Below are 12,565 nucleotides of genomic sequence, written 5' to 3'. Positions count from 1 at the left end.
GCGGACCCGCCCGCTCAATGGAACTAAATAAAAATACATGTAGACGAACTAGTCTTGTTTGCGTCCGAGCCACCAATTACTCTAATCAAAGATTGATTTATAACTGGACATTCTGCCAATTATGTAAACGCGGGTCTATACGTATGTTTGCATGGACATAGCTTTATGTCATGTGCAAAATCGCAAAGCTATACCGTTCGTAGTTTATTGTTTCCGAGACCATTACGATACACACCGTTTAACGCAAAAAGAGAACCGCTGAAACGATCGAAAGCTTCGCAAAAATCCCGTTCCTACTAATAATTGAAACTGGAATCGGAGTAATGAACGCTATGCATGTGTACTGGGGTATATAAAAGAAAAAAAAAAACATTCTACGAGTTTTTTATTAGAAATGTGAAGCATGTAGTTGCTGTTTTATTTCCCTATTATGCGAGATGTGAATGTTTCTATAAAATTATCTAAGAAAACGTATTGTACATGAATACTAATTTGGTCTCAATATGTCAGTCTTTGACGTAAATCTTCATTAAAGCATAAAGGCTCTCCACAAGACTAATAAAACTATTTTACTTTCGAAGATCCAAAATATATCCAGTATTTATCGCAGCTAAGAATAGATTTTAAAATTTAGCACTGGTTTTCAATCGGTTTCACTGAAAGAGAACAATCCCCATTTATCTTCTAAAGTAGTTCGGGCTGATCAGATAAGACGATTGCAGAAGGGACGTTGGATTTTTACGGATTCGAGACGCGAACTAGTAGCCCCCGTTGTTTTGTCTGTAATCGGACAAGACGGACGGGCACAGCAAAAACTCCAACTTGGAAGCACAGGGAGCTTTAAGGTTTTACCTTATTTAAAAAAAACCATCAAGTAGTTTTAGTTGTTCACACACACAATGCCATACAAGTTAATTTGAAACCTAACTTGTTCAGTAAGTGAATCTAACTCGCAGCGTTAGTGCTCTTACAGCTAAATGCCATAAACGGAATGGGTTTAATAAGGCTTCGTTGTAACAGGTTGCTAGTCTACTCTCTCCTTACCCTTTTCCTTTAGTTCATTCTGGTGTATAAGCGAGCTTTATGCCCCTGAAGGGATTTCGGAGGTCCTGCATGACCAAAAATGTGTACCAATATAGAGTGTCGTATCTACTTTGTTTCCATAATCCGGCACTCGACCTTCCGCCTGGCTCGGCGGCGTAGAGGCACGTCCCGCCACTCCGTGCACCTCTTGATAAAGAATTTCATTATCAGCACACCGCTGTGTGAATGTGTCCTGCAGATAAGCTCCTCGGACAACGGTGCCCGGGCTATTTTTAATGAACAAGCTCGCTTCATGGAATATTTAAATCGTTATCTTAGGACCGGTGAAATAATAAAGTCTCTTAACCTAAATGCACACACCTACAAACCGCAATTTTAATTAGGAAAAGTAGGTTTAGTGGATTTACTGAACCAGCATTAGTTTATTTTATGCTTGAAATTAAGAAGGAAATCTCCAGTAATGTTGCCATAGTATTAAAATATATTTATTGAGGCTATAAAAATATATAACTTATTTGTTACCGAGACCCCTCTGTTTTGCATGAACTTTCGAGATTATGCAAATGTATTTGCAGCTTAGTTTTAGTAAATACAGTTTGATGTATATCCTTTTTGGGCACTAAAACTTTGAAATTGTAATTGTGAAACTCCTAACAACTATTATCCAGTAATATTTAAATGATTCGCGTACAAAGCCACAAGTTGTAAATACCCCTGTTTTTGTTAGCACTGAAACCGTGTTTCATAAATCTGCACACGGACTACCTCACATTCGTAATGATGATAGTTAACAGCACAATAAAGTGTTCCTTTGGCTCACCACTAAGTGGTAATTGCGTTAATTTATGTTTAGATAGCGCACGTTTGACGCTCGTTCCAGTAGGCCGCGCTCGCCGGCCGCTCTCGGCGGACGCGAGCTCGCAGCTGTTTGTCATTTCACTGAATGGAGATGAAAACAGCATCGTAAACACTCACTAGTGTACACTACTCAAAAACTTAACAAGTACAACATGCTTTTAGCGCTTGTGTGAATGTGTCCTTAGGGCGCGCGCTATGAATACATCCGCTGAGCCACCATACTCGTAGGTAACAGGATATAGTTTGTAGGAAGCTCGTTACGCTACTGTACCGCTGCGTTTGATTGCTGTGCAAGGGGAATACTAATGTTGAAACCTATGCGATTGATCGAACGGATTCGCTGGATGCCAATCGTGGAACGTAGCTTGTTCCCACTGAACTATTTTAAGATTTCTAAACTGGTTATTTGTGTTCTGTACTTCAATCACGGTTATGTAAAGAAGGCTTTACTCTTGTCGAGTGTAATCAATAATTTTCATGTTTATTTTGGATCGAAAGAAAAACATGAAGTTTCCCACGGATGCTGTAAATCAACATAGGGAAACAGAATAATGCGTATATAATGCGCCCTATAAGAGTTCGCTACGACTCGCGCATCGGCCAACGTTATTTACATTCCCAGTATGTGGATATCATAACAGTGTTAAGTCAATTAGTCCTTATTTGATTCAGCTTTATGTTTCCATACAATAAGTACCTATGTATAGCTACCTCGAACAAATGCAAACAACTCTAAAAACTCAATTTCAAATATCAACACTGTAAAGAGTAAAAAGTATATTGATTTTATCGACTTGGGGTTATTTAATTATAACTGGGTGATGCCGGTTTCGTTTTATGTGACCGTTGACAGAAAAGTTCGCTAACGAAATTGTCCCGCCAAAGTTTGGGATAGACCGCCCCTCGCGTGTTTGTCAAAAAGTCGCTCCCGGCATCGTTAGACCGCTCTTAGCGTCCCTGATTAGTTTTTATAGCAGTCTCAGCTTTGCAGGAAGGGAGAGCGGTACGGTGTTTCATGGTCATCCTCTAAGCGGTAGTAAGGGATCAGGGCCCGAGCACACCGACGCTTAAACGTAACGAGTCTTCTGTAAAGTTCCCGAACATTCCAATTTATTATTCAATTCAAAATATGGTCTTTTCGACAACAGCACACAGTACTGTCTAGATTTACAGTAATAAAACCAATTGCTAATAAACAAAGCGTTGTTTTTGCAGCGTAATGTTGTGTCCGGCCGTTTGTACGTGACAAATTCCTTTTAATTTATACCTTCGTAATTTTATTATAGATGTACAGTGTACACCTACTTGAATATTTATAACTGAGATTGAGACAGAGAATTCAATTATGCTCTCAAACACATTCAAACGAACTGGCCTACTAAAACTTAGTTTCTCATTGAACTATACAAATTAATTCAAGTTATAAGTTCGGCCAATATTTGTAGTTACATAATATAATTTGATTTGTAATTTAGCATTAGTTAGGTGTCCTAAAGGCTTTGTCGCCAATTCGTTACAGATGAAGTCGGGCTAAGCGGAGGCAGGTCGGTTGGATCCTCCATTGTTTTCCATGTCGCCAGAGGCTTTATGTCAATGAAGATAAGGGCTAGATTACTGGAGCTGGGCTTAAAAGCCTCCGTATGTTTGCTAATAAAGCGGCCGGACATTTTGCCCAGAGGGGTCCTAATTTATCATTGTTAGAGTGCGCCTCAAACGAAAGCAATTTCCGTCTAGAATTCGTTTTTTTAGAAACGATTTCTCTCGAGAACTCAGCTTAGAGTTCATTTGATGTTGTCCAATTAGGATTCTATTACAAAAGCTTTTACAAAGAACAAGGCCAAATTCACTTATCTGAATACATCTTGATGCATGAGCAGCTACGAAATCAGATTAATCTATCATACCTATACTTTTACTTACGAACGAAGTGGAGCAATTTGATTATATCGTTGATCGTAGCTGTACAGCGTTGTGGACATTCTAATAGAAATAAATATTTGTTATAAATGTACACAAAGAGCAAGACTGTCTATCAAAACGGAAATGAACGTAGCGGAGAGCAGTTGAAAAATACACCGATACCATCTCGAGGCTGGAAAATGTGGAAATTAAAGGATTCTATTGTTTGGCTCTGCTCGGTTATTCTCTCTTCTACTTGTCCCCATTTCGGCAGATAAGATATTTTTTTTATTATAAGCAGTACTAATGCGATCGCAAGATGACTCGATTAGACTAGCGAGCGCTCTCGTTCAAACTGTTATCTGTATTATAAAACTATGCTGAAAATAATATCCTCGGCAATACTCGGACGTTTATTTTTTAAAAACGTGGTCTAACAAAGACTCTAAAAAGAATATTCTTTCTGGATGTACGCCACACCTTCACGTGCTCAGACCGCCACTGTAATCGCACATCAATTGGCTGTCTCAAGTGAACTCGTGTAATATTCACAAAATGCCAACATTGAAAGCAGCTTCAGATCGTGTGCCTATCGAGTATAAACACGTTCAATGCGAGTAGGCACACAAACTCATAGAACTGTGCATAATTCACGTTGACGTACAGTTTCTCGCAAAGGTTTTTACTTTTTACTTATCTTGTGAAGCGAGAGACCTCAGATGACGACCAGTGATTCGTGAACAAGTTCTTGTTCGCTGTTTGCCATTTCTTTGGCCATTACACAAAATTATTTGCGCGTAATAATTGTAAATTTTTGGACAAATTGCTTTTGCACCGAAAGTAATACAATGAAAATTTACTGAAAAAGAAACGTTGATTGACAACTTATCGATATTGAATAACATTTTATTGAATGGCTCGTAAAGTTTAGTATTCCGTGCCCTCCCGGTTCAGTCAGTTTTGCACTGAAAGCTTTCTTCTGTTCTAGCGCAATACATCACTTAATTTTATAGCCAAACAAGTATCGAACTATATTTCAACTTATACGCATACAGCATCTCAATAACGCTGTCAAGGCTTTTATATTTGTACCAGTATGACGTATATTAAAAGAAGGTTTCTTTTCCAGTGACTAAATTCATCCGGATCGGCATCGCTGACAAGAATGACAACCCGCCGTACTTCGACAAGGAGCTGTACGAGGCGGAGGTCGACGAGAATGAGGACATCCAACATACCGTACTCACCGTCACCGCCAAAGATCACGATGAATGTAAGTACATAGCTTTATCATACACACACAAAATATTGTTCACCAACAAACAATCCGAAACTTTTACCAAAATTCATATTTTTTCTAAAACAAACTAACAAGTGCCGTGTTTATATAAAATATTCGCATCGACCCTAATGCGAGGCAACATTGCAACAAGGAAAGAACATCTAAAACAAAACAAAAAGTTCCGCACATGGCCGCTATATTTTATGCCATCGGATCAAGTTCCGCTTAACTTTGTACAAAGAAAATCACTCGCTGTGTCCCGAAGATATTCCGCCTTACACTCGGATTGTAATCGAATGGTATTAGCTTCGACAAGAATAATGTATAACGAACTAAGGAAGATATTACGTACGAACGTCTTCATAATATACCTCACCTGAGCGCTGTATACATAGATTAAGGGTTTCAATCTTGTGCCATTTATTGAAATTGAATCGAGTCGTTGATTGTCCCGTAACTACCTAATCCCACCAAAAACATTAAATGTAAAAAAAGCCAATCCTCTACGCAATTCCTCCACCGTAAAAAGTTTTGAGATCGCATAGAAGCCAAGTCCTGTTCAACTTTATTTGTAATAATAAATCAATATTTTGTGACTATATCAATAGTTTCGTTCACTTTACAATAATATTGACTTAGCCATGAGCACAATAAACTACAAATATAATACAGCATATCTTGGAGAGGTGAAAGTCAATCATGAAGTTTAATATCACAGAATTAAATACTTTTAGTTTTTTCAATTGTTACTAAATGACCGACAGTCAGTATCATCCAAAATCATGAACTGCACATTTACTATGGCGCATGTTTGGTCCATGGTGATCTCAAATTCCAATCAGTCCAATCGTAAAATCATGTCCATATAGAATGTATCAATTCAATGGTATTTACACATTATTTCAGGGAGCGACTATTAACTTGTGCTCATGGCCAAGACAATATTATTGTAATGTGAACAAAACTATTGATATAGTCACAAAATATTGATTTATTATTACAAATAAAGTTGAACAGGACTTGGCTTCTATGCGATCTCAAAACTTTTACGGTGGAGGAATTGCGTAGAGGATTGGCTTTTTACATTTAATGTTTTGGTGGGATCTAATTTATTTTTGTAGGTCTCCTTCTTCTCTAAGTATATAACAAATTAAATTAACTTACATGCAACTAACTAAATATATAACAAACTAAATATGTAGACCTAAACTAGCACGTAAACAACATTTTTTAAATAAATTAAACAATTTCGAAATTGTCGAATTTTTAATCGAATATCTTTTAGAATAAAAGAGATTTATTTCAGAGGTAGATGGCGCTATCACATGAAATTGTTTTTTTAACTAAAACCGTAGCGCGATTTAGACCAGGACAACGCCATCTATCGAGCGAGCATGCAGTATTTATCGCACTGCATTAATATGAAAGATTTTATCATTATTCATTTTATTTTAACCTAGCTTTTTTATTCATATGTATGTATATTTAATACATATTAACAATATACCACACTACGTAACAATAAAACAAATAGTAACATTTTGTACATAAATAAATAACAAAGTTATCAATGCAGTCAAAATTCATACACAATGTTCTTGAAAAACCGCAAATATAAATTTGTTTCCTATTTTTTATTAAGTTTTAAGGTTTTTATAATTTTTCCTTTATATGTAGCTAATAACCTATCTTGGTGCCAAATTTGAAGGTTCTAAGTTTGCTAGAAGTACCTTAGACTTTTGATGATCGGTCAGTGAGTGAGTCAGTGACAAAATGGTGTAACTTTGATCGCTCATAACTCGTAAACTATTTATTCAAATTTCTTGTAATTTTGGGACTGAGCTTGTTCTAATACTTACTCTTGGTCATCGAAAACCTAAACTCCTAGCTTTGTTCACATGGAAGATACAGGGGGCTGAAATAGCCGCGAAACGCTTCGAGAAAAGATGGTACGGCCGTGCCCGCTTTGCTCGAGTCTTGGCTGGGGCACTGCCGTGCCCTCAGATACCAGATTCTCATCAAAGTAACAAAGCAGTGAGGGCTGCGTATGTTTCCGAGATATTACATTTTGTGAGAATAATGCTGTGAATATGCATTTATAAAAAAAGGTCCGAATTGAGAACCTCCTCCTTTTTGGAAGTCAATTAAATATTTACAATAAAAATGACACTTCAATCATGTATGTGAACACGCATTTACGTGCTTCGAAAAATGGCAAAATTGCCACGCACGCTGTAGGAAATAACTGTTGTTTTTTATGTCGACTCGATGAGTTTTAAATTAAAAATGGAAAGGGTTTTGGTAATTTGGATATATAAAACCGGTTTAAAATGAATTGCACGTGTCCGTCCATCAATAACAAATGTTTAACATTAATAGAAATCGAAGTCAATCTTTTTGAATGAATTTCGCTAAAAGCCTGGATTGACAAAGCATTTTGTACTTAGTATGTATTTTTCTTTAGCCATTGTTCACACGCTTTGTTCCGCTGACGCTTTGTCCGTTTTCTTTTAAGTCGATCTAAGAAATGGTTGACGTAGTTATTATTGTTATTAAAAAGTAAGCATTGTTGTAGTTTCCGTTCTGAAATTAACTCCATAATAACCGATTTAATTACAACAAAAGCTATTATTATATTTTGAGGCTATACACCTACTTAAAGTTCTTGTTGGGAACGCTTATAAAAATGATTTTCTGTTCAAGAGTATTAAAAACGCTGGAATAAAAATCTCGGTTGCGGAATACACCCATAACATTCACCATACAAATCTGTGTATTTTATACCTTATGACGACATTTTCAAGATATTAAAGACATAAATTTTACATTGGGATAAGCCGCATAAGCATTTTCTTTTGTAAATAGAATGGAGAAGGACATTCGTTTGAAAGTATCGTTTTACGTAAGCTTTAAAATCTCGGCATTAATTACGATTTATTTAGACATGTCTGATATACGGGAGATTAAATTCGATTATATCCTTCGAATGTATGTGGACATTATTTTTAAATCACAATAGCGATATTCAAATCGTGCAATATTATTATCCAAGATATAAAATGCGGCTACCAAGTTTGCATTGTAAGATTTTCAGTTTTCTGAATTTGTATACACATTATTACGAAATACAAGATTATTCGTCTATGAGAATGAAATACGTAGTTATAAAGAAAACTAAATTGAAACTATGGTAAAGAGAGTGGATTAAATTTAAAAATTGAAATATCCATCACATGGTACCTATAATTGAATTCTGCATATTTTTCCATTCACCGGTTTGTACTCAATCATTCTCTTTATAAAACCATTTTATAGAGAGTATATAATGATGAAATATCACATTACGGGTATAGCTCATGCTGCACATACATAATATTGCTTATCCAAGCGTTGGGGGTGAATCGCTGGCGTTATTATTTTGTAGTGCCAAGTAGATTCAACGTTATGGATATTGCTGGCATCGAGCGTGTCACCGGGCCCGGGCGGCGAGCGCTAGTTCGAACATGGAACACGAAACTTTCCCGAGAACTGGCAAGTACGCCTACGTGCGACGTCACACAGTAACAACTGTAGCGCTTACGTTTGATCGATGAGTTCGCACAGTTGCTGCGATACATTATATATCGGAGAATTCCTTCGCTCAGCGCTACACGTCGCCGCCGGCGTCACCCCTCTAATACGGCCCTTATTAAACTCACAACCTTTCCGTACCTTTTCATAATGACATTAGGTACTGTCGCAAACGTAATTTTCTTGACTTCATAATATAATTAACTTAAGGTCGGTAATGCTTTAAATTACGGGCAATCTGGTCATGATGAAAATAGTCTCGGGGACGTAGAGGTAGCAAGTAGAGGTACCGGTTATTTTATAATACCCACTAGACTATTTTGGAAGGTTGGTACGAATTGAAAGTATAATAAAATTTTCTCTTACTACATCGTAAATCTTTTGGGGTCGCTGATGTCCAACCGTTTGTTTTCACCAAGAGCTACTCAATAATGAAATTGGATTTATTTTTTGTTCGTGTACCATGCAACGCAAACCATGTTTAGAATGGACGTTCGTAGTAATAATCTGTGCAAGCTGCCTCGTATCTATCCATCCTTTATAGTACACAGTTATTGTAATAGTCATAATAAAAGACAAAGAGCAAAAATATTATTGAATAGTATTAAAATATCAGACTTCGCCCTCCTTTCTTTTATAAATTTATTTAAGAGCGAGTTATTTGAATTACTTCAGTAGTAGGTATAAGATGATAGAACACGATCTCGTTTTGTAGAAGTTATAAATTCCTTTCGTCGTTTGGAAACTTACGTCGCCTTAGGTCCTACAAACGTTTAAGAGCTCTCTAACATTCAGTCGAAAAGTGTTTTCAATCTTTTATTACTTTCTTTCACTTTTTCCTTTTTTAAAACATTATCATTAATTCAAGGAATTGCTTGGTAATTTGTTAAATAAATACTTTTCTATCTACAAAGATTTACTTTCAATATGATCAAATTACCTTATCCAAAAATAATCTAACAATCATTGGGTACTTATCTACTATGTAATTTACTTAGGTTATAGGTATTATAGTATAGTAGCGGTGTACTGAATAGAAAAACCGAATGGAATAATAATAGTAGCTTATTACCTACTGCTTTACGAAATTGTTATCATACGGACGAATGTAACAAAGAACTTATATACTTTACGTTCAGTACCTGAATCCATAGGTTTACGCGAATAAAAGAGAAAAAACTTATTGTTATTTTCTTTCCGAAATTAACTTTAGCGAAAAGGCAGATAAACGTGTATGTTCAAACAAAAGTGTAACTAAGCGTATCGTCGGTACACAAACTTGAAGTTGTGTGTAGCGTTTACAAGTGTGGCGTAACTCCGCCACAACTTGAGTTATTACTTACAATAAACGACACTGTCGTACTAAGCTCTCAATGCAAAACTTAGAATTGCATACGTTGTTATAACGGACTTGTATCAACTTCACTGGATAGGTAACATAACTACTTAGAGATGGAATCGCCTTGCAAACTATCTGGCTATGTACGTTCGTATCGTAAACATCGTGGCCGACCTTACGTGTACACAAAGAGAAAATGTAACAACATTCCATCTCACTGGCCTACTTGTTACTATACAGAAGACATTTAGCTGATCTCAATTTCACTAGCATCCATTCATAGAATTAAATTTGCTGAATTCAGAGAGATCAAGTTTTAAGCTCCGGTCACGCAGAGATGGAATTTCAATGTTTATTTGCACGTCATTTCTATGAAGGAAGATTTATAAAGGCCTTAATTTTATGGTAAGGGACTCTTGATACTTCTAAATTTTATATTAGAGTTAACATTTTTTGTACGTCGACAGCGTCGCGTCGCAGCATCGCCACGGGCGCTTACAGCTGCATTCTTTCGTATTAAAATCTCCGTCTCCAACAGATGTCGCCGGGACGTACCGATTCAATCTTGCTTTTTAACTGCCTCCGTTTCTTTTTCCTCGAGAAAATTAAGCGTGAAACATATATACAACTAGCGCCTTCACCGCGTACTCATGACAAATTAGAATTTTATCTGGCGTTGCAACTGGACCAGTGTAATCGTTCTGCTATATTCCGGGTTGAAATATGTTCTCATTTTAAATAATGACTCTATTTGCGCCAGGGAACTGTAAATATTTTTAAAGATAACGCGCCAGGTTTATTGCGTATGTACGTGCTATAGCAACTTGAACGCTCCGGTAATAGCCGGCGTGCAAAAATATTTTTGTTTGTGAAACGGTCTGTTTGCAGACATTCAATATAGCGGTGCTCTTACCGAGAAATAGCTATCATTGGAATCGTTACTTTAACTTTTATTTGTTATTCAATTAATTCTTAATAATGTAATGATCTAGACTTAGATTGATTTAGGTGGCAGACAAGCTAACGAATAACTTTGTCTCCCTATCTCATTAATCAAGTGAACAATTTCAAGAGAGCCGTATCTGTGAAAGCTTTTCAAACAGTAACTTATTCTCGTTAAGTTAGTTCAGCAAACGTGGTTTACATTTCTCACATTGTTTTCGTGAACAAAGGTATTTAAATATGGAATTTGATATAGGTAGGTATTTTATGTGACGCGCTTGGTTGTGACTGTTTTAGAAAAAGCGCAAAAATATGGCGAGTGCTATTTCATTTTCCAGTTTATGTTAATTTGGGCGATAAGTGAAACGCCGACCAGCCTGCATGAGGTGTTTATATTAAACAGCTACTTAACTTAGTAACTTATATTGAATAAGTGGCAGTCTGAGCAACAGTTGCGATTGAATAATCAGTTAATATCTGTCCCAGTAAGGATCAATTAGCCGCACCATTAAACCGAAGGTCTGGAAGTAAGTGCCGTTGTCTAGGACGAAACAGATCCTGCGTCCGTTACTCCAGGGCCATTACACTAAAGAATGAAGATTACATTCGCTATACAATTGATTGACCACATTCAGTACAAATCGACCGAATCAGAATATACCGTACCCTCGCTTTCTATTGATAACTTTGCTCTTTTTTCGTATGTGTGCGGCGGTATGTGTTTCCGATATGCATTTTTGATTTGTACGACAGGATCGAAACTGGCTTATTTCGGTCTCACCCACACATACGAATACTGTACATATAAGCACACTATTCACTGAACGAAATCGGGATGAAACTATCGAGAATTGAATCCCGGCGATTTTTACGCTTCAATGAATTAAAGGTAAAAATATATCTAAGCAGCCCGTCGGAGAATTCATCGTTAAAAGTTTAGCCAGGTAAGTATGTTATTATTGGTAAGTTGTGCTAACTCTGGTAATATATTTACATGAAACTCGATATAAACTTGTTAGAATATGAATACCTAGGCCGAAAAAGTTTTTATCTTATTTGTATCAATAGGTATACTTGTTCAAATTGTTTATTATTGAAAGCAATAAAATAGCTTGTAGTCATTTGAAAGAATTTATCATTGTCATGGGAATGCGGGAAATGCTGATTCTGTTCTGATATTGAGGGCTCGGTGTGAGATCCCGTCGGAGGCGCCATTATGTAATTGATTCACCATTATGAATGTCGCAGCTTGACAATGCGGCGCTGGCTCATACCTACTTGACTGATGACCACAGTTATCGCCCTCTCAGAACATTACACACAGATTTATACGAACATATAGATTTCCACTAGCTACTATAAATCTTTTAATTGTTCAAACGGAAGATCAATTTAATTTTAAGCCTTGGTTACCACAACTGATTAAAAATATTGTATGTTTCTATACAACAGTTAGTTTACCGTATAATCACTACCACATTAAAAACTTTTAACAACTGTCGTTAAAGGATTATCATTTTACTGCGTGGGAATTTAACTACCCACGCAGAATTTACCGCATAAAATTTACTCCCAGCTCTAAAAAGGTTTAAGCACGAATCGTCATGTTTCATTTTTATTACTCAACCCAT

At 36.5% G+C, this 12,565-nt stretch overlaps 1 protein-coding gene across 10 annotated transcripts in view; it reads left to right on the top strand.

Annotated features, from left to right (window-relative positions):
- LOC126053490 (neural-cadherin) overlaps positions 1 to 12,565 on the top strand; it is a 254,021-nt gene that overhangs the window by 195,813 nt on the left and 45,643 nt on the right. For all 10 annotated transcript variants that reach the window (XM_064035018.1, XM_064035016.1, XM_064035017.1 and 7 more), the window contains one exon: positions 4,931 to 5,074. In XM_064035018.1, the coding sequence (XP_063891088.1) occupies positions 4,931 to 5,074 (144 nt within the window). The remainder of the gene's footprint in view (positions 1 to 4,930; positions 5,075 to 12,565) is intronic.

The sequence above is a fragment of the Helicoverpa armigera genome, chromosome 6, assembly GCF_030705265.1.
Source record: "Helicoverpa armigera isolate CAAS_96S chromosome 6, ASM3070526v1, whole genome shotgun sequence".
In the NCBI taxonomy this organism is placed as follows: Eukaryota; Metazoa; Arthropoda; class Insecta; order Lepidoptera; family Noctuidae; genus Helicoverpa; species Helicoverpa armigera.
This window is presented reverse-complemented; position numbering and strand designations above follow the sequence as displayed.